Source organism: Sander lucioperca, chromosome 15, assembly GCF_008315115.2.
Source record: "Sander lucioperca isolate FBNREF2018 chromosome 15, SLUC_FBN_1.2, whole genome shotgun sequence".
Lineage (NCBI taxonomy): Eukaryota > Metazoa > Chordata > Actinopteri > Perciformes > Percidae > Sander > Sander lucioperca.
In genome coordinates, this window is record NC_050187.1 from 19,960,811 (window position 1) to 19,983,567 (window position 22,757).

The following is a 22,757-nucleotide window of genomic DNA, read 5'->3' on the forward strand; positions in this document are numbered from 1 at the left end:
GTCTTGCCAATCTAAACGAGATTCTTCCAGTTTGGTGGAACGCCATTTACTTTCAAGTTTTTGTGAGATTTGTTTTAATTTGCGAGTTATGCCAGGGTGCTAGTTTCCTTTGCTTCATCTAGTCTAGTTCAAAAATGAAGTTTATAATGTCCAGGAGAAAGCTCTAAAAAAGGAACAAGGGGACTTGAGTTGGGTTAGGTTTTGTCATACCACTCTTTTTAAAAACCCTTTCATTTAACTCTAAGTGGCTAAAAAACAGCTGAGAAAGTCCCCATGTAACTCTTTGACCCTCTCTTGGAGTTCACCCTGTTTTATCATATAATGGGCTATATTATTTGTTGAGTTGTCTTTTCACAAATGCATGTGACTGCTGTCCCATGCAGAACATCATGGAGTGAAGAATGAATCCTTTCACATTCTGAGTGAGGAAAATGGAGCTGTGTTTGACCAGGGGGGAAAACAGAAAAAAATGTTGACATCATACAGTCAGCAGTGCACCGTTCCCAGACGACGACAACGACAACAACAGCAACAACAAAACCCATCAGCGTGAAATAGTTAAGTTTCCAGCAGATAAATACAAAAGAATAATAAGAATAAATAATGACATTACATCAAATGTCATTTAGCTGCAGCTTTTATCCAAAGCGACTTCCAATTAAGTGCTTTCAACCATGAAGGGTCAAACTCCGGACATCAAGTGTAACCACATTAGCTTCAAATAAGCCAAACTACAAAGAGTCACATGTAAGTGCAACTGTAAGTGCAAGTTTTTAATTTTTTATCCAATAATAAATTAAGAGTAATGCAAACATGCTAATATACTGTACATTCAGAATTATAAATATTTGTGTTACAAACTGAGGTTTTGTTTGCCAATATGCAATGCAAATGCAGTATTTAATACTCCAATAAAAACTCCTCCACACAGGGCCAAAAATGCAGTACAGGTCTTTCCTTTTATAACTGATATAAACCTGTCCCTGCTCAAACCTGGATCTTTAATGCTCTGACATATTGTAATTACGTCACACCTCCTATCTTTCATATTCTTAATTCAAATGTAGTTTACTGTTTCTTCTCAAATCTGTGTTTCTTTAGTACATCAAAGATGCACATTTTACATTATAATGACATGGTGCTGTTCCTGGTCATTGTAATTTGGTGTTTTCATATTTTTTATAGTTACTGGGCTATAGTTGCAGTTAAATGTTTTGTGGCCAAAGTCACCACCTACAGATGAAAAGGAGGAAAAGCAACAATTGGTTCAGCTGTCCATGTAACAAGAAGTTATAATCACCTTTAAATGATGTATGTATATATATATATATATATATATATATATATATATATATATATATATATATATATATATATATATACATATATATATATATATATATATATATATATTTTTTTTTTTTTTTTTTTAATATATATATACACACTTTCTCACTAGTATTACAGACAGACAGATAGATAGATAGATAGACAGACAGACAGACAGACAGACAGACAGACAGACAGACAGACAGATAGACAGATAGATAGATAGATAGATAGATAGATAGATAGATAGATGTGGGGTAATAGTAGCCTGGCTCCGCCCTCCACCAGGCTAGGGTAATAGAGAAACACAATGAAAAGTCAATAAAGTGCAACGCACAGTATGAAGGTCAGGCATGGATGTATTAAGAGAACGAGGTCAGGGAACAGTCCCCGCCGCTGACGCCCACCGCTGTCATTGGTCGAGAAATGAACGATACGTTCTTTAGCGGAATCTCATTGGATGTTTGAAAAACCAGGAAGTGTGTGAGTAACCAATACACGGGATAAAGGCAAAAGTCCTCACCGGTTTGACAGCGAACGAGTGGAGTGGACCTGTGTTCTTCTCTGAAGTGGGGAATTGTTAATTTAAGATCTTCGCATAAATAAATAAAAAATATTATAATATATTATATATATTGTAATCAAACATGGCTGTCTACAAATTAGTGTTAATTCGCCACGGAGAGAGCAACTGGAACCAAGAGAATCGGTTCTGCGGCTGGTTCGATGCAGATTTGAGTGAAACCGGGGAGAAGGAGGCGAAGAGAGGTGGACAGGCCCTGAAAGGTGAGGGGGAACTAATTTAATTTTCTCCTATCATCTACTGTACTGTCTCTGAAAAACTGTAGGGCCAATACGATTGCATAATGGCCTCTGCATCAGACCGTCGACCGCCCCCTGAGCGTGTCAGGAATGGAAGATGTGCAAACGTGCAGAAGTGATACCTTTATGTGGGTGCTAGCGCTAGTGATAGGGCCGACAGCATAGTTTATACAGGCATAGAATATTTCATAATAAAAGTAGGATCCTTTTTTAATTATGTGTTCCTCTTGGTCTATGACTCCAGAACAGCCTGCAAAAAGTACGAAATTAATCCACTGGAAAGCAAAGCAATTTGCATAAATACAGTTAGCCTAAATGTGTGGGTCATTTTCTTAAATGGACATCATGCAATGCTTTTTCAGCAGGAGAACAGAAAGAAATCATTAAAGAGACATATTGGCCCACACTGAGAGTAGCTTCATTAAACCAGACTGCAATGAAGCTAGAGCTGCAACCATTTGTTGATTCATCAATTAGTCGATTTTACTAGAATAGAAAATGAATCAGTAACTATTTTGATAATTGATTAATCGTTTCAGTCATTTTCAAGGAAAAATACCAACATTCTCTGGTTCCAGCTTCTCAAGTGTGATAATTTGCTGTTTTTCTTTGTCGTATGTGACAGTAAATTGAATGTCTTAAGTTTTTGTGGACTGTAAAAAACAGTGATATGATGATGTAAACATCGTCTTTAGTTATTGCCAGAAGGAAGTGTGGGGGTATTTACTAATCAAACAAAGCTGAAAGAAGCAGTCACAGTATCCAAGTGGAATTTTCTATAAACTGTTGCAGTCAAAATGCATTAAACTCCAGTGTCTCTTACTCCCTGAATCTTACAGATGCCAGCTTTGAGTTTGACATTTGCTACACCTCCGTGCTGAAGCGAGCCACTAGGACACTTTGGCTAGTCCTGGACAGCATTGACCAGATGTGGGTGCCGGTGCATCGGACCTGGCGGCTCAATGAGCGCCACTACGGAGGCCTGACAGGGCTTAACAAGGCAGAGACAGCCGCCAAGCACGGAGAGGCTCAGGTGAAGATCTGGAGACGCTCGTTTGATATCCCTCCTCCCCCCATGGGCCCAGACCATGACTACTACAGTATCATCAGCAAGGTAAGATATAATATCTACAATAAATACATACAACCAAGAGCTTTGTTGGCCTCTTAGGAAAGACATGGTTTTGTACATATTGACCAACTAACTGCACACAGGCATAACAAAGAAGAGGCATGACTATAACTGATCTCTGCAGTCAGGCCCTATAATCAGCTGAGTGAAATCACCAGAAACGACTGGAGTGTTTAAAGTGTAAATAGTGGATATAAGATATTTTTTCCCACAGCACAGCTAGATTGAATAGCTATATGTTTTACACATACAACAGTGCAAATTATATCTGACAGCCCCTTACCAGAGATACAGTCCCTTACTGTTTGGTAGCATATCCCCTAATGTTGTTACCTAATAATGTCCAAGGTGAGTTAATATATGACCGGCAGAAATGAGGTCTGCTAGGTTCAAGTTCAAAGTTCAGTCAAGGTTGAAACAAACTGTTCTGAAGAAGTCTGCATGGACATGGTATTCCGAAGTTAAGATGTAGTAACTCTTAGCTGGCTAATCGTGGCTGTCAAAACTAATTGATCAGCAACACGTTGATAAGAAGAGTGTCACTAAGGTAGCTGATTCTTTCATTCCTGCAAAGGAACACCATATTGCTTGACAATATTGCTTTAAAAGTGACATTCTTACTTACTCAATGCATTTAGGCTACGGAAGGTTTCTACGGAAAATGATTAAAGACAAAGAGATCCAGTATTTTTTTGCTGTCTCTATTCTGTTCTATTATGTTTTTTACAAATTTAGATGGTGTTCCTTGCAGGATCGTCGCTATGCAGACCTGACTGAGGACCAGCTTCCTTCCTGCGAGAGCCTTAAGGACACCATCGCACGGGCGCTGCCCTTCTGGAACGAAGAGATCGCCCCTCAAATCAAACAGGGAAAGAGAGTGCTCATCGCTGCCCATGGAAACAGTCTGAGGGGGATCGTTAAGCACCTGGAGGGTGGGTGGCATTATGAGATTTTCCCCGCAAGCAATAAGGAAATTCAAGTAGTTTTCCAAAATACAATTTATTATTGTCCTTCACTTAAATTCTATCACAACGATCTTATGTTGTCAACCAGCTTGGTAAGAATAGTACATACAGCCCTTTTCAATGGAATTCCATTGAAACTGAACTGTGTTTGTCTGGCTGCCACCTGTAGGAATGTCAGATGAAGCCATCATGGAGCTGAACCTGCCAACAGGCATCCCCATCCTCTACGAGCTCGACAAGAACCTGAAGCCTGTGAAGCCGATGCAGTTCCTGGGAGACGGGGAGACCGTACGCAAAGCCATGGAGGCTGTGGCTGCTCAAGGAAAGGCCAAGAAGTAAAGACACAGAAAAGCCATCTCTGTGTATGACAGAGTAGGTTGTTGCTCACAACTGACCTCAGATTAGTGTTTTTCCTAAATCCTCATTTATTTTCGATTGTAATACATGGTGAGTACACTGTAGATTGTTGTCAAAGGCAACCTCACTCTACTTGTACAGTCAGGGATAGTAGATGGTGAACGATTGAGATATAGAGCCACAGCTCTCAAGAGATTGTAAATATTTTTTGCTAAAATGGATTATTAATATAACAACGTTTAAGAAGGGAGCATTGAACTGAAATGGACAACATTGCTGATAAAGGCAGTGTATTATCTGTGTAGTAAAGATCCCTATGCATCCCTGTGTACTTGTATACTACATTAAGCTGTGGTGTCCTAGGCAGGGATGTTGAATGTCAGGTTAAATGGTAATTAAACCAATTACAGAAAAAGGAGTGAAATCCTGGCTGTGGTCACTCTTCCACAGTCAGTAATAAAAATCCAAGCCACAGCACGTGTTTTGATGCTACGACACACACATCTAAGATAAAGAGTGGGGAATGAGTGAGACATGACCCTTCTTGTTGTGGCCTCGGTTTGTTGATGGTGGTAAGGACGTTATACCACCTATGTGTGTCTGATCATACTGACTGATTACTTGCCCAGGACCAAATTATTATCTAGTATTACAATTTAATTTAAAAAAAGACTTTATGAGACTTTTTTTTAAATGAAAGGGACTGCGAAGGATGGACAACTTATTTTCTATCTCACCTCTTAAAAGCATTCCATTGATGAAGAGATGTAAGTTTGCAATCTCTTGAGAGCTGGATGTGACAGTTAAGACAATTAAACTGACAATTTGCTATCAGTATTGCACTGTATAAATGATAAATCCATTATTTGGATTATAGCCCCCCAGTTTCACAGTACCATTTTGAAGCATGATTTAAACTGAAGATAAAAGGTCTAAATTTAATTATTATTTTTGTTACTCTGTTTTGCCGCCTTTGGACTGTCTTTGCCACTTGGTGTCATATTTATGTGCCTCCAGCTCCTATTCCCCTGTAATCCCCTCTGTGGTGATTAAATGTACCCTGAAAGCTCTGACGGTAATAAATATACAAATCTAATGCTGTTGTGTCTGCTTGTCTTGTTGGTCATGAATACCTGAAGGTGACAAAATATATATTAAAAAAATTATATATATATATATATATATATGTATATGTATATATATATATATATATATATGTATGTATGTATGTATGTATGTATATGTATATATATATATTCTTCTGTGGGACGATGAACCATTTAGGTGGAATATCCCTTTAACTTGGAATACTGCTGGACTTAAAGTTCTATCTTTATCTGGAGTAAAAAGTATTGTTTGGAAAAAATAAACCAGGAATGGCAATAGCTTAAGGAGCAGGAGATGGAACAGCAATGCAACATTTTGGATGCCAGCTGCAGTTAAACAAAGAGAAGAAGAAGAAGAAAAAGAAGAAATAAAAGTACAGTGTGATTTAATAGATATTCTTTAAAGAACAAAAAAGTGTCATTGATTACTATTTCAGTATCTTAGACAAAATAAATTGAGAAGATATGAGTTTTTATTTTTTATTTATGATCATTATTATTTTATTCATGATTATTATTATTATTATTATTATTATTTAGAATATTGTAAATAGTAGCTATTCTGATCCACACTCCATACCAGTTGATGGGGGTAATGCACCAAATCGTTGTTTCCCGACCACCAATAAACCTCAAAGAAGAAGAAGAAAAACTCCAACTTCCGCAATGCAATTCGCGTATTGTTGTTAGATCGGATACAGGCGGGAGAAGATCATATTGATGAGATGATTTTAGCCGTGGAGCTCTGAGTCTGTTATTTTCGCTGTCTGTGGTTAAAGACAGCCGGTTTAATTCTCAAAATGAGAAGAACAACAGAAAATCAAGGAAACTCTCGGTAAGAAAACCTACGGACTCTGTTTGCACTTGTCACTACCCAAGTGACAACACTCCACTGCTAAGTTGAACGCGCGTTAGCCAGCTAGCTAGCTAAACAGAGCACTTCCTGAAACAGTAACGACTTGCTAATATTCCATTTTATTTTGTTAACCAGGCACTGTTAGTAGACCATTATGTACGCTCTTAAAGTACAAATATACGTGGTTGTTAATGTGTTTTTTTCTGAAAGCGAGCCAAACACTATGTAATGATTTAACGGTAACTAATAAGTTAGCACTTCGCCCCTGAAGCTTCCACATATTGTCTGCTGGACTCGTGCCGTCACGTAGCGTAATATGATTGGCAGAAACGGACTAGCAGGTGTCTTCCTTGTGTTGGCCATAGACATAGCTAGCTAGCTGTGTGTTGACTGTGGTAAGACAACTCGTGCTAGGTGTGTCGTTTCTGCAACACTTTGGTTCTTTATCTGACGTTACCGTTACTTATTTAAAAACTGCTCTGCTAAGTTGCATTATTGTCGTCTTGGTGACAAGACTAACTTTTTGATGATCGAAACATGATCAGTTCCCCCTCTCTGGCTTTCTTACAGAACTCTTACAGAATACTTTCCCCCGAGGAATAAAGGTGGGTCAAAGTGTTGTCTCGGAAAATAAGTGTATTTACTCCGTGATACTCGCCTTAACGCATTTGTGTTTTTCATGGTGTATTTTAACATCTAGACATGGCAAACAGTGAATGCAACAACATGCAGCTCTAACTAAGACAGGTTCTTATGCATTGCCTCCTTCCTGGAGCAGATTCAAAACGGATATCAAATTATGTTGGGTGGCTGACATTTGGCAACATGTTAACCCTGTTCACACTTGACCATTAAGTGGCACTAAATATATTAGGAGACATAAGACCATAATGCACAAATGTTTCTTTTTTTTTTTTAGTGAAGGACCTTGTATTCCAGCAGCGCTTCCGACCCCATTACACACCTTTACTCCAGGAGACTCCAATGAAGCCTTCTCAGCTCAACCGGCTTTCTTACCCACCTCCTAGGAGAATGTTGCCACTTCAAAGCCCTGAGCTGTGCCACAGGGACAGACTGTGTCCATCAGGGCACCCTCCTTATCCTCCAGGACCAATCCATTCATCAGGGTTTGTTCCAAGCAGCCCAACTAACATTGGCCCCTTAGTGAATAGGTTCAATCCCATGCCAAGGGGCAGTCTGGGTCCTCTGCAGCGCCAACACCATCAACCTCCAGGGTCTTCCTACTCATCGTGGTTTGCTCCAGTCAGCCCAACTCATAGTACTACAGCTAATAGGCCTCCCAGTGTCTTTTACCCTGCGTCCCCTCAATACAGGAAGGGTTTAAGCAACCACTCCCCATCCTCCCACACCAGGAGAGATCAAGGGACTGAATCCAAGGTTTCTTTGTCCTACTCAGGATTTAAAAATTTAACAGCACAAAGACCAGAATCAAACAAGGTATTGTTTTCTGTTTTTTAATATGGCCATGAGTGAAATCAAGATTTCTTTAAAAAGTGTCTTGTTTGTTACCTGTACTCCACTATAGCAATGTTGTGATGCTGAATTGTTGTGGCTTTTAACATTTACTCTGTTAGGCTCAATCCAGCGACGTGAGAAGTCCCATTCATACTATCCAGCTCCACAGGCCCCCCCCAACCCCATCATTCTACACCCGTGCAGTTCCAGCCGTTTCCCCACAGCCCCTCTCACAATCAAAAGATGGGAGTCCTGAGAAGAGCCAGTGTCCCTCGCGGGGCTACCAGCCTTCTCCGAGTACCCAGCCTTCTGACAGGAGTAGTGGTTCCAGTTTACCCATCATGCCCAGCCCTGTTGCCCCTTGCCAGGTAAAATTTGGCACATGTTTTATAAAACATCAAGTTCAAGTTTAGGATTTTGGTAATAGAATTTGAGCTGATCATCATTACTTTGCAAGCACGGTCTCAAGCCAGGCTTGTGGTACTGGGGCCAAAATAATGTTCACTTGGGGAGAGCATTGTCTGTTGTCAGCCTTTGCAGTATGACTAAAACAGAGATTCAGGTGATATGGCTTAAAGAACATTTGCCAGGTGTTTAGTAAATCAGTGTACTTATATTTATTTAACTGAGTGTCTCTTGTAAACAGGGCAGTGTGAAACTTGAACAGCTAGTTATTTAAATTATTTACAGGGCACGTTAACTTGCTCCATTTGGTGTGGTGTGACTTGAATGTTATACAACAGTACAGGTAAGGTTGACATCAGTGTTTTGCTTTATGCTCTTGACTGTGGAATTTGATGTAGTTGTCATTCCATATTAAATGCCAGCTCTAACAGCGTCTGCTGTCTAGCATGGATACGACCGAATGAGTAATGGAGGACTCAGACACATCATGCAGATAGAAATGGTTGAAAGGGCACAGAGATGCCCAAGATGCCGCTGTGCAGATGTCTGCGACTGTCATGCCTCTGAGGAGGGCCGTAGATTAGGATAGTGCCTCTGTTATTCTTGCACGCACGGAGATGTTTATGTGCTCAACGCCTTGTTTGTTGCAGTATTCTCTGAAATGCCAGGGGCGGGGTACAAACAAAATAACCTGTAAGCAAAACGTAGTAGAGAAGAAGAAGAGAGAGAAAGGAAAGCAGGCTGCCTGGCGACAGTAATAAACACATTCATGTTAAACACTGACGTATTACTATTATTAACCTTCTGTCGTTTATCTCCAAATCGAAATTACTGTCTGCCTCTAACTAGGGCTGCACGATATAAGGAAAATATCTCATTGCGATTATTTTGACTGATATTGAGATATGATTCACGATATTGGAGGGAATGATAATTTATGTATCATTATTCTCATTTTCATTAAATTGAAGAAATTAAAAAAATATAAATGATTATAGTATGATTTTTGCGAGGATCTGTACCAAACAAAGATTCTTTTTTTTTAGTTTACATACAATTTGTAGACTGAGATGTCTCTGCAGCACCACAATACTTAATTCAGAATGGTTTGACCCCCCTGCAATGGTTCATATTGCGATTTCAATAAAATTGCGATTAATTGTGCAGCCCTACCTCTACCACTGTTAAGAATACTTTTGTTTTTTCACACTCTCCAGCAAAATGCCTCTTCTTTTTCCAGTGCGGTGTGTCTGACCCCTTATTTAAGGTTGTTTGGCTCTCTGTGGTCTGTACATAAAGAATATGCATTATGAGATGCCCCACCCGTCAACAAAGCAGGAGTGCCCTCTACAGGCAAAAGAACATCAAGAGTAGCTCTCTTCCTTATACAGAGTCATCTTACATTTACTTTTTCCTTTTTTGTTACTACTTTGGACCAAACTTGCAGGCTGTGTGTGGACTCAGGTTAGCATGAGTCCGCATTTTCATACTCTGTGGTCGCTAGGATGGTACCTGTTCAGGTGAAAGTCTTAAATTTAACTTAGAGAATCCTGGGGGTACCTTGTATTTAACTCATGACCCAGGTGTAGCTCTGTCTTTGATGGTATGGGATACAATATAACACTGTTATTGTTTATTGCTTTTTTTTTTTCACTGTTTTCTTTTTTCAGGACCAACAACCTAAACAAGCACCTTCAAGTGAAAACTTAATTCCAGGTAATATTGTCAAAGTAAATTTTTCCACCTTTCACTCATAAAGCTGCAATCTTTTAACCTTGTTGGCATGTAATGTTTGCACTGCAGTGACAGGTGTTGAGTTGCATCAGAGGCCTGTACTACGAATCAAGATCAACATGCCCTGGATTTCTTTCAGTTATCTGGCTTCACCTAACCTAACAACCGCCGTCCCGCATGACCTGTGTCACGACGGTGGTTAACAACTAGTTCAGTCAACCCAGGGTTTCGGTGCACGCGTTCACATAAAAGAGGCGGTGTTTGAACAGCACGACCAATCGCAAACATCTACCAGAGCCGCATATTTTATATAAGAAGAGCAAATTATAATTCTACATAAATATGAAGAACACAGACATGGTTTAACAGGCAAAACGCAATACAGTCGCTGCTTCCTAAAACAGGAAGGAAAGCTGGCCAAAAAATAGCCGACGCTGTAAATGTGTAAATCACAACGCTTATCAATATCACTTCCCCATCAGTCAGGCACAAGATCCGGTGAAAATCTATATCTTTCATAAAAATACCCATCAGGGAATGTTTACGGGGTTGTCGGTCTTTTAAATGTTTTAAATTTTCTGAGCGCCTCTCTCTCTCTCTCTCTCTCTCTCTCTCTCTCTGTCTCTCTGTCTCTCTCTCTGTCTCTCTGTCTCTGTGCGCACCGAGCTCCACCTAATCTTCTAAGAACGGTGATGCCATTATCAATCGAGTATTGATTGGTCAGTAGGCGGTGCTTTTACACCGGTTGATCTCTAATCTCCTACATAACCTGCTTCCGAGTAGGTTAGCTGTTCAGCATAAGTTACCACGGCGATTGAACCCGGTAACAAGTGATCCACCGTCGTGATACACAAAACCCTGAGTTGAACCTGAAGTTACCTCGTTAATGTCAAATCTGGCTTCGTAGTACAGGCCTCCGGTGTTGAGTTTGTGAAGGGGTTTACATCTCGTAGTTTGACTACACTGAAATTGTCATTGACCGGTATGTCATGTTAATTCACTTTACTTGAGTGATGAAGATAGATGGCTCTGGGAATGTCAACTGGTTTGGCATGTCTTAAAACATTGGATGGACATTTCTCAGTAGCAGAGTATTATGATCATCTCCAGCAATAGTACAATTTTTTTAAGCTGGAGTGTGGAACTTTTACATATGAGTGAATATCTGTTACATTCAAGCCCTTGCTAAACACGTTCACACAATGCTGACTAAGCCTATCACTGCCAGGGAAAGCTTTCTGTATTTCTCAATACACCTGTGTTCTGGTGGCTGTCGCAACATTCCCGCACTGGCAGATAGAGCTTATTTGTACTCGGAACAACATTGTTACATAAGCAGTAAACAAAGTGCCGTCAACCAACCTTACTCACTTACAGTTCTTCACAGCATTTTTGTTTTTTCTGGCTCTCTGATTGGTTACACGGTATGTCAGTCTACTTGTATGACCAATACCTTGACAGGCAGGGAGGGGGGAGAGACCACAGCAACACGGTTATTATTATTATTATTATTATTATTATTATTATTATTATTATTATTATTATTATGAATCCTACTGCTTTGACAGTGTTTGTTCAATTACTTTCACTGCTAGAGAGGGGAGACTGGCACTTGTACTCTTTACAAGTTGCTAAATACCTGGAAATATGGATGTGAGCTTCAACTGTTAGTTAAAGCTGTTACTTTTACATGCCACCCATTGCTCCTGGTGAAAAAACGGCAGTATATGGGTAATTGTACATGGTAGCATAGTAAAATTTAGCTGAACGCTGACATTGGTATTTATATTTGTGTACAATATTTGTAAAAAGTATTTTTGTCATGTCTTTTTCTGTCTCCAGAAGTGGTCTCGAATTGCTCATCGCAGAAGAGGTGCAGGGAGTTTGAGGACTGTGGAGACAGTGCCAAGAAACTGTGTCTACCAGATATAAACTCTGGCAAAGCACAGACACTAAAGCCCACTGATGGCAACTTACTCAGCACTTCGCTGCTCTCTCAGCCGTCATCGAGGCATTCTTTAGGTTTGAAAGTCTCCCCCAAAACCACAGATAGCCATCTGTGCACAGAACCAGCACCTGGCCAATCAACACACTTGGAACTGTCTTCCACATTTAAACCCACCCAGTCATCCTGCGCATCACTGTCACCAGAACCTTGTATAAGACGACCATCAATCGGGGCAAAGCAAGCCTTTATAAATCCCACCCAGAATCACAGTTTGAATTTACTAGAGTTAAGACCTTCAAATCCAGGTGAAGAAAGGAAGAAAATAAGTGAGGAAAACAATAAAAGGGATAAATCAAGCTCTTTCTTATCCTCTGAGGTATCCCAGAAGGACACTAGAAGCTCACGTCATGTTCAGGCAGGCAGACACCATGCTGGTCATACTCACCGTACCTCCATCTTACCAGTCAAAACCCTGAGCAGAGGTAATCATGTGGGGGAGAGCAGAAAGTCAGACAGTAGCACTCCCAAACCAGCCTCAAAAACTAATTCAGGTTCTCTGAGTTGTCGTACGGTAGGACGGAACAAGACTGTCCGCCCACGAAGATCTGTTGCAATCCCAAATGACATAGATGAGCTTTTCACCCCTGATCCCATGACCTATGTAGTTGGCCCTTTTCATAAAACTGCGAAGCCCAAGTTAGATGGGATCAAATCCCCCACCTCGGAGAAAAGTTGGTCATCCAGCACAGTGACCAGCACCAATACCTCAGTTGCTGGGTCCTCGTGTTGCAAAACTGGTTCTCCTCATGCAGTGGACACCCCAGTCGTTTCCTTGCCATCAGCACAACAACCACAATTCTTGCCATTTGTGGTTTTAAAGCGGGTAAAACTTGAGGACTTAAAATCTATTCGCTCCAAGGACGGTGATCTCAGAAACGGTGATCTCAAAAACGGCCCTATCGCTTCTTCAGGAAGGCAGATTAAGGATGAGAATGTTAAATCTGATGAGAAATGCACATCTCTCCTCCCCAACAATGAGAGACCCTGCGCCTTAGAGACTGGCGCAGAAACTGCTACATCTCATTGTTCTCAGTCTCCGCTCCCGGACAGGCAGGCAAGTGAAGGGCATAGAAAGCTGGTGAATGAAGAGGATCCTATAGATGTAGAGGTGGACCTAGGCCTGAGCTTTGCTTTAGATTTGGATCTAACTGAGAGCTCCCATAGCAGTGAGGAGGAGCAGCTGCTTTCTTTGCAGGAGATTATGGAGCGTGTTACTAAGCCTCCAGATACGCAGGAGAAGGGAGCCCTCTCAGAGCCTAGTACACGTGGACATCGTAGCTGCCAGTCAAAAACTGTAAGCTTCACATGGTTTGTCTTTATTGCACATAGTAATGAATGTATGATCAGCAACTTGCTGAGCTAAAAGACCAATAAAACCTGTATTATCTTTTTGGTTGTATTCCCCACAGCAGCCATTGCCATCCACCACAAAGTCAGGCATCTACAAGAACAACCTCGACCAGATACTGAAGGAAATCAACACCAATAAAAAGTATATTATGCAGAAAATGTCACTCCCGTTACCTTTTTTAATATAAAGCTACAGTAGCTGCACATGAGATGATTTTGATGAGTTAATTTTCTCCACTTTCTTTTCATCCATCAGAGTGAAAGAGATTGAGACGCAACTTCAAACTGCATGGAAGGAGGACCTGTTGAGATTAGCTGAATACGAGGAGGCTGAGGAGAACCAGGAGGAGGGCGTCTCCGCTGAACAACAGTAAATCATGCAGAAGCACACTGACACATTATACCTTGTCACTGGGACACAGGCCTTGCACAGTAGTTAACTGTAATCTGCATTTTTATGTCATTTGTTTTCTAGGGAATTCCTGCAGCGCTACTCTTTGATGTCCAATGCAATCAGGGAAGTGCCTCCAGGAGAACTAGTGTTCAACCTGGAGAAATTTGGCCAGATCTTCGACAAAGATACGCTGCAGCTCAGACAATGCATGGTCAATCCACAAGGGACAGCACAGAAAACGCTTCTTTGGTGAGTTGTATTTGTGTGTGGATATACACGTGAAGTTTCAGAGCAACATGTCTCAACAACTGAAGACGTGATTGTCATGAAATTTGATATTGGTAATTATGGTCCTCAGTGATGTGATTATACCACATGCGTCCCAGAGGATGAACATTTTCTGCCTCGTCACACTGCTGGCATTTGTAGCATAGTGTCGCGGCGCTCCCTTTGCAAAGAATTTAAAAACATGCTGGCCTCAGAAACAAAAATGGCTTCGGTGGGCACAGGCGCTATATTGATCATTAGCAAAGCTTTAGACTGTTAGTTTTGCCAATTAATGAATTCCTCTAAGCTTTCTCTCTCCACTTACGTTCCCCAGGTCCAGCCCTGCTCAACTGCGATTGCATGTAAATATTGGATTGTTCCAGGAAGCTTACGACTGTCGCTCACCCTGTCCAACTCAGGTTACCCGTTTCCTATTCAAGGTAGGCCCCGCGCACATATGAAGCATGTCAATAGGGATTTCTGTCCAATTGTCTGAACTTTGACAATAATTCTTTGTTGATCTTGTCAGATGATGTCAGTCCATAGTGAGAGGATGATATCTGAAAATATACTACAGGCCCTCTGTGACATTGCGTACACTGCTGCGTATCAGATAGGTGAGTGCCCCCCCCCCCACCCAAGCTTTTGGTATTTTCTCATTGTTGTTAGGACAGTTTAACGGATGTCTTTTCTGTGTGTATGCCTCCTCAGTGAAAAATGGAAGCCAGCTGTTTAAAGTGTGGGTGCCCAGTTTGGCCGATGTGGCGCTGGTCCTGATGAATATGGGAATTGCATTTGTTACTCTCTTCCCTTTTGAGAATCTGCAGCCTCCATTCACAGAGGGAGATTTGCTGTAAGCAGTGTTCCTGTTTCATTCATTTCTTTGTTTACTATGTAAAAGCTTACGTTGTGAGCTGAAAGTTTGATGTTTTTGTTTAAATCTCATGTAGTCGAATTTCTGTGTGTTTGTGTAGGGAGGACATCTACATCAATAGTGAGACTCCTTCCATTAACAGGGAACAGAGCACTTTCCCTGAACACAACTGCAACAACATCTTGAAGGTGAGATGCAAAAGGAAACAGATGTCTGATAGTAAAGAGTTTGTTGTCACGTCTGCGAGAAAGAGAGTTTGGCAGAGAGAGAGAACTTCACCATTGAGATCATTCACAACTTCTCCTGTGTTCTCGTCTGCAGTACCTGTCTTACTGTATGGGCCTCTGTCCACGGGCATACAGCGACGACGAGCTGCTGTTGCTGCTAACTGTGGTGGGAAGGTTGGGCCTGGACACACGGCTAATCCTCCAGTCCAGTGTGGAACTGTTCCCTCTACAGCACAAAATTGTCAAGAACATCAGGGACTGGGACACCATGGTGAGTTCAGACATGCCTCGGATTCCTTAAAAGTCATAAAATTTGCGTTTTCCAGGCTTCGAAAAGTTTAGGAAAAACATGGAATTAATAGGAATATTTTTCCAGTATGTACCATTACATGGTAAATGTGCGCAAAATCATGTAAAATTATCAAATTGATTTAGGGTGAAGTGCACTGCGTGCCACTGTTATTCCTAACAGACAAAACTGTAAAAAAAAAAAAAAAAAAGTAAAACAAGACGTTTAATACATGTTTGGAGTTTACTTTTTAGCTCCAATTTGCTTTGAGTCTGCCATTGAAATTTTGGCAGCAGGAATGTGTCAAATGATAAACGTGATTATGAATGTACATTCCCACTGGCAGCTGATAATATTGACTCATCGCCAATTCCTACTGTACAAAAATGTACTTTATTTGTTGTGGTTAATATATTGCATGTAGTTTTCATGCATACACAGAAATCTCAGAATGTTTGGTCATGAAAACTGGTTTAAAGGCATGGAAATCCACTGGCTAAAATGTTCACCTTTTAATTCATAGTATCATGATTATTTTTTTTTTTTTTTTACTGAGCTAATTATTCATTTATCAAAAATGGTTTTAGCTACCCAGAATTTGTCTGGCCCTTACTGATCTGACAGATGACCACCACAACATGTGCCTACTAGTTCAACTGCTGCCTGAGGACATACGTGGAAAGTAAGTCTTTTTTTATCAGTTTTCCTCTCGTCTGCTCATCTCCATTTTTTTTTCCTACACAATGAGACCATTTTTTTCAGATATTTGATTTTATTGTATTGCACATTGAAAAATGTATTCACTTTTGTTTATATAGGCAACTGCGTGGACATCTGAGCCTGTCCATGATCTCAAAACTGTTGGATGGAAATTGTACTTACAAGCCCAGAGAAAAAGAGTTTCAGGTAATCTGTTTCAGTGTGTAGCCTAAACCTGTATAGTTTCCTTTAGATCCCAGCAGTTGAAATATGTAGTTATCTAAATGACCATCACAATGTGACATCTTCAGTAATCTATAGTTCTCTGCTCCTTGTTCTCTTCCGTGCTTAGCTCTCTGACCTGAGGCCGTACCTGCCCCGTATGCAACCCTCCACCCTCCTCCGCGGCATGCTAACCTCCTCCAGCAGAAGTCAGAAAGATAAAGACAACGAGTACATGGCCACCCTTGACCAACAGGTGAGCATGCCTTAAACTTCAAAATGTTCCATCCTTAAATTCATTTGATCACTCTTGTCTTGTTTTATATGTCTAGTTTTTTTATGTTTTAAGTAATCACAGAATTTTAACTGAATGTGTTTGTCAATGAATTAAACATGACTTGCAATTTTTTTCTGATGCAAGTTTCTTTCCACTTCTCCTGTGTTGCAGTCCTACTACCTCTGCTATAGCCTTCTGACCTTGGCAAATGAAGCTTCCAAATTTCAGTTCTTCCCAGCTCATCAAAAGGTATGACTTTTTTTCCGGTCTCAAGGGGTTATTTATCAGCTGTATTATCATGGGGTGTTTTGATGTCTGAGCCTTTTTAAGAGGTGTGTTAAAGTTGTCTTGCCTTTTTCTTCTGGCTCTCAGGAGCAGCTGCTGTTTCTGTGCTGTGAGCTGGAAACGCACATCAAGTGTGACATCAGAGAGAGTGAGAAATGTCTTTATCGGAGCAAGGTGAGTTTGATTTCAAAAATAACTTTAGGTATGTGTGTATCAGTGTGCATTTTGATATAGATCCAGATGTAGTATTAAAATGTCTACATTTTCTACAACGCATTTAAACGGGACATACCATGAAAAACTGACTTGCCGCGCTCGTGCACGTACATTTCGCTATCTGGAGTGCCTACCAAACCACAAACTGTGAAATAAGACAACGGCGTCAGTGTTGTGTGCTGCCTAGATCAGAAAACATGGGATTCAGCAAGCCCTTCATATGTCACATGCAGGCTCATTAGAATATTCTGCCCTCTGATGGAGGCTTGGAGAAACGAGTGCTAAAACAGAGTGTGTATATCAATAATAATTAATATTAATTTTATTAATAATAAAATATTCAGACAGATTACATCGATGAACATTAAAGCATGTTAACATGTTCTAGTAGAAAACCTGAAAATGACCATAATATGGGACCTTGTGCAGCCTTGACAGAGGTTTGCACTTTTTGAAAGCTTTCAAGTTTAAACTCTATTATCCTGAAGAAAATTTGGCTTGCAGCCAGGCATTAAAGTCAAAATTCGAAGGGATTTATCAATACACAGCAGAAATCTATAGTCAAAAACACACAAGTAGTATAAAATAAGCACAATTTAAATGAATGAAACCTTTATTGCCCCGAGGGGAATTTGTTTTGCACTCAAGGGAGTCACATTAAAAATGAAGCACAGACAACAGTAAATAACAATAAACAATAAAAACCACACCAAACATCCAACAACATTGAAGACGTAGAGGATACAGAAAACAGAACATCAACAACAACAACAACAACAACAACAACAACAACACAGCAATGGTGGTGACATGCAATCATCAGTCCAATAGCTAAGATAATTAAATAAATAATCAATCGTGCACATTATAAAATGTCTATGTGCCTGTGTCTGATCTGTTCAGTAACTGAATGCTCCTCGGCACAAATGATGTAATGGCACGTTTGGTTTTTGTTAGGGGCATTCAAAATCTACGTCCAGAGGGGAGGGGGAGGGAAACTCTGAGAAAAGTGGGTGGGATGGATCATCCAGTATCCTCAGGGCCAGATTGAGGGTATACTATTCTGTTAAAATGCTTTTAACATTAGGAATATTAAAATACTGTATGTCAATATTAAAATATGTCAATAATAAAACATGTATAGGTTAGAAATAAAAACAGCCAATGATAGACCCACTTCCATCCTGGATTAGTAAGCCAAATAAAGTGCACTTCTCAGTAAGGTAAAGATGGAGGGCAGGTGCTGCAAGTATTTATTGTATTAACAGATTTTGCCTTGTAATGGCTACAGGGATAAGATGGAATCTAGTTATGTTTGCTAAATTTGTGAACAAGATAAGGATGGGAGACAGAATATAACCCTGTGGAGAAATACTATTGACCCTAACACCATTCAGTCAATGAGATTTACATTTATTGCAGTTAGAAAGCAATAACTATGGCTGGGTTGTGTTGAATCCTGAGGAAAAGTCAATGAATAGGAGCTTAGCGTTGCTTTCGGGGGCCTCCAAATGTACATGAGTGTGGCACCTCGATACCTCTACCTGCCTGGTAAACAAGATGAAGTGCACCTCCCTGATGTTCCACCGGACTCAGTATCTCTTGTTTAACCAGTTTCTCAAAGCTTTCCATTACCAACTAGTCTGAGGTCATTCAGGTTAAAAACCTTTCCAACGCTACGTTGATGTCAGTAGCAGCGGTGTCCCTGACAAATTCAGTTTTATCACAGAGATCATTCCTGTTAAATCTCAAGTAAAAGCAGTTTGAGACGGAAGTAACGGAAGGGATTCCTCGTCAGATACGGAAGGTCTTACTGATACAGACCCTAGTTTCATGTCAGGTTAACTCATTTGTTCGCCGACTGTTATATTGAATGTTACATTATTGTTGATTTTAGGTTAACAGTTTTCATAAGAACTGCAATTGACCCATTTAACCAAATTGCATTTAGAAGAATAACTGATAGACATTTAGTGCTATCACAAGTCCCATTTATATGTACATTTTGTTCCTATGTCTATCTATCCAACAAGTGTGTAGCACACCAATAATGACCAACAATTGAATTACTAAGAATTGAAACCTGAAATGTTTCTCTATCATTTTCTCTTTTTAAATGTTATTAAACAGAAAATATGCCTTAGGGTTGCAACTAAATATTTTCTTCTTCTCAATTATACTGTATATTAATCCGCTGATCATTTTCTTAATCAATGAATTGCTTAGTCTAAAAGAAAAACAAAGATTTTGAAGAATCAATTATGACATTTGTCGATGATACGTTAATTTATCGACAAATTGCTGACTTGATTTCAAGATGTAGTCATGCGAGCCAATCATTAAAACTAGGGTGTGCTCTCCAGAAGCAGTGTGTTTGACAACGTCTAACTTCCTCCTCTCCTTCCAGGTGAAGGACCTAGTGGCCAGGATCTACACCAAGTGGCAGATGCTCCTTCAGAGGACCAGGCCTCTCCATGTACAGTAGTCTTATACATACTTTTATATGAATATTTTATTTAGTTTTTTTCCTCTTTAAAAGATAAAAGCAGTATTCAGTTAAAGAAAGCTTAGTTAAGAGTCCTCAAATAAAGTCAAAGTTTGTATAATTCTCATTTACATTTCTATGTTTTCCTCCCGTAGGGTAAGCTGTATGACTATTGGCAGCCTTTGCCTGTGGATACATTGACAAGCAGCCAAGAAGAGCAGGAGATGGACAACAGTGATGATGGAGAGGGGCCTGTGATGGAGGAGGATGAAGAAGAGGAAACCAATGAAACGGAAGAGGTTATAATGACTACTGAGGACGAGAAGAAAAAAGAGGGAGACGACACAATAGATGACACAAACAAGACGGGGAACGACATGAAGCCAGAAGAAATGGAGGGAGACAGTTCAGTGGATGACACAAACAAGACGGGGGACGGCATGAAGCCAGAAGAAATGGAGGGAGACAGTTCAGTGGATGACACAAACAAGACGGGGGACGACATGAAGCCAGAAGAAAAGGAGGGAGACAATGCAATGGATGACACAAAGGAAACGGAGGAAGCGACAGAAACCGTTCATGGGGAGTTGAACCAAGAGATGCCAGAGATGGAACCTCAAGTACACGAGCTGGAAAAAGAGTGTACTGAGGCAGAGACTGAAAATCTGGCCGAGACAAAAGAAACGTCTTCACCACAACCAGGTTGCAGCTTGTGATTTAGTGTCATAGAGATTTGTATTTATCAGCTTTTGCCTTAATGTTAAGCTCAATTTGCACTCAATCTGCTTACCCTCCTCTATCCCTAATCCCCATGTTTCATTGTCAATATAAATACTAATTGCATATTTATGAAAAAAACTTTTTTCTTTTTTAATAACTTGATGTTAAAATCTTATGTAAATGACTTCTCACTGCACCTCTGTTTACACTTCTGTGTGCAATGTGTAAAAATGTGCGTCTATGTTAAATACGTTACTGTATTTGAGTGCCCACAACAACCTGTGTTTAATTGGAGGGACATTTTTACATCCTTGTTGTCTTTCGGCTATGTTCATTTGTTAAAGTTAAGTAATTTCTCAATAATGGTTAATAATTCAGTCTGAGTAACTGAAAAGCTGATGTACCAACAGTATGTACGATATCCTGCAGATCAGCCTCAAGTGGAAACATGACACAATGCTTAAAATCTACTTGACTATGCAACATGTTAAAGTTTTAATCTTAAAAACATTAGCTTGCAATGAGGATTCTCAGCCATTATTGTTTAATTGCCTACAGTAGTAATTATAAAACAATAGGCCTTTTTCACAGTAGACTGGTCATAGTAGGAAAAGCACAGGTGTTACCAATAACATTAACAATGGCTCTGTTCTATTCAAATGTCTTCACCTGTGCTTTTTTCCCACAATGAAAAAGGCCTATTAAATCAACATTCTAAAAGGTTTCCAGATACATATTATCTTGTTTGTTGATTTGTTATAATTGTGTTGAATGTTTGCCATTTTGTTAAATTCCCCATTTGGGAAAATATTTTTCTAATGATAAAAAATACTTTTTTATAGCTGTTGCCAAATAGCAAAATAAACTTTGTTTACAAAAGTCTTTGTTGCCTTTATTAAACCAACACTATTAACTGAATAGTGTTGACTGAGTGAAAAAGACATTGTCCAAATAAAGGTTGTGACAAGTGTAGGAGAAAGTGTGACTGTTGACCAGTTCTGGTCTGGCCCAATTAAGGCCAGATACTATCCGACTCCAATTTGTGGTCACTACACCATGTAAGTGTTCGTTAAAATGGTAGACCAGAATCAAATCAAGACACAGGATTTGCTTATAGATAAGTTATATCAAAGCTTTAGTGAATGATATTGCAGAATACAAACTTGTGCACAAGGATCAAATACCTTCAAGACAAAAGTCTAATCTCTCTCCCTCGCAAAACAAAGTCCCGTCCGGCATCTGATGCTCGCTAACTAAAAACCTCATACTTGTATACATCTTAGGCTCTGCCTTCTTCATGGTGGTGTCTTCGCTTATCAGCTGGATGTAGTCCAGGTCGGGCTTTCTCACGGAGATTGTTAAAAGATGACGTGCAAGAAGACAGTGCTGTTATTGTTAACCAGACAGGTGTCTCCAATTGTATACTCTGTTTCATCAATGTTTTACAGTGTGTATTCTGCCTGAGATATGTAGCTACTTGTTCTTATCTTCTGCAGAGCAGAAAAGGGACAAAACAAGGTCATTTCATGCCTGAGTCTTACTTCTTACTTACTGCGAAACACATCTTAGACACAGCTCCATTGTTGTCTCTGCTTCCCCTGATCAGAGGCCTTTCTCAGTTTCTAATAAGTCCCCGGGTAGTGCCAATATCCCGCACTCCCTTTATAATATCTTACCATTTAAAAGACCAGGTGGCCTCTCATAACCCAGAGAAGCAGATATGACAAGGTCAGCTCATGAACTCTAAGGCCTCTCACTTTATTCTCACAAAAATATATCCTACACAAGCCTTAAACCTTTGGTATACAAAACACAACACTGTCACTGAGCATCCAGGTTGTCTTATTACTGGGGAGAGAGAGTCCCCTGCTGGATATCTGTATATAAACTTAGCACAAAAAGTAAGGAAATTTGTGTTTGGTAGATTATTTCTCTGGGGTAACAATGTTTTTTGGCAATAAATTTTATACCGTTGGAAAGCCTGTTTAGTTCTCTTTCAAATGGCGCCCCATTTGTAAGGAACATGCATTTGTGGGATGAGCAGCAGCGCTGAGTATGTGGGTTGCGCCCATGAAAAAATTTGCCAGATCTTCTCTGCCAATGCCAAACAGCTTATTCTGCCGCGACTCGTTTGGTGTCAAAAAAGCATTGTTACCACAGAGAAATAATCTACCAAACACAAATTTCCTTAATTTTTGTGCTAAGTTTATCATTTCCAATTGCATTGCAGTCAAAAGTTGTTGCATTCATTTATTTTACAAA

At 40.0% G+C, this 22,757-nt stretch overlaps 2 protein-coding genes across 4 annotated transcripts; both read left to right on the forward strand.

Moving 5' to 3' along the window:
• The first annotated feature begins 1,821 nt into the window (after positions 1-1,821).
• LOC116054035 (phosphoglycerate mutase 1-like) lies at positions 1,822-5,267 on the forward strand. Its single transcript, XM_031305323.2, has 4 exons — positions 1,822-2,115; positions 2,991-3,265; positions 4,035-4,215; positions 4,418-5,267. The coding sequence occupies exons 1-4, from the start codon at positions 1,977-1,979 to the stop codon at positions 4,585-4,587; spliced, it is 765 nt and encodes a 254-aa protein (XP_031161183.1). The 5' UTR covers positions 1,822-1,976; the 3' UTR covers positions 4,588-5,267.
• A 1,090-nt stretch (positions 5,268-6,357) lies between these two features.
• slf2 (SMC5-SMC6 complex localization factor 2) lies at positions 6,358-21,374 on the forward strand. Of its 3 annotated transcripts, none has more exons than XM_031305344.2 (21): positions 6,358-6,546; positions 7,138-7,172; positions 7,487-8,025; positions 8,163-8,411; positions 10,119-10,164; positions 12,025-13,484; positions 13,603-13,682; positions 13,797-13,910; positions 14,016-14,183; positions 14,536-14,641; positions 14,731-14,818; positions 14,913-15,054; positions 15,176-15,263; positions 15,397-15,573; positions 16,179-16,273; positions 16,410-16,497; positions 16,643-16,768; positions 16,961-17,038; positions 17,162-17,248; positions 19,698-19,766; positions 19,931-21,374. In XM_031305344.2, exons 1-21 carry the CDS (start codon positions 6,512-6,514, stop codon positions 20,489-20,491), a joined length of 4,431 nt encoding a protein of 1,476 aa, XP_031161204.1. In that variant the 5' UTR covers positions 6,358-6,511; the 3' UTR covers positions 20,492-21,374. The 3 variants fall into 3 exon arrangements, with proteins under 3 accessions (XP_031161204.1, XP_031161195.1, XP_031161212.1); XM_031305335.2 differs by having other exon boundaries at positions 13,600-13,682; positions 19,931-21,103; XM_031305352.2 differs by lacking the exon at positions 7,138-7,172 and having other exon boundaries at positions 6,385-6,546; positions 13,600-13,682; positions 19,931-21,103.
• The last annotated feature ends 1,383 nt before the right edge of the window (positions 21,375-22,757 follow it).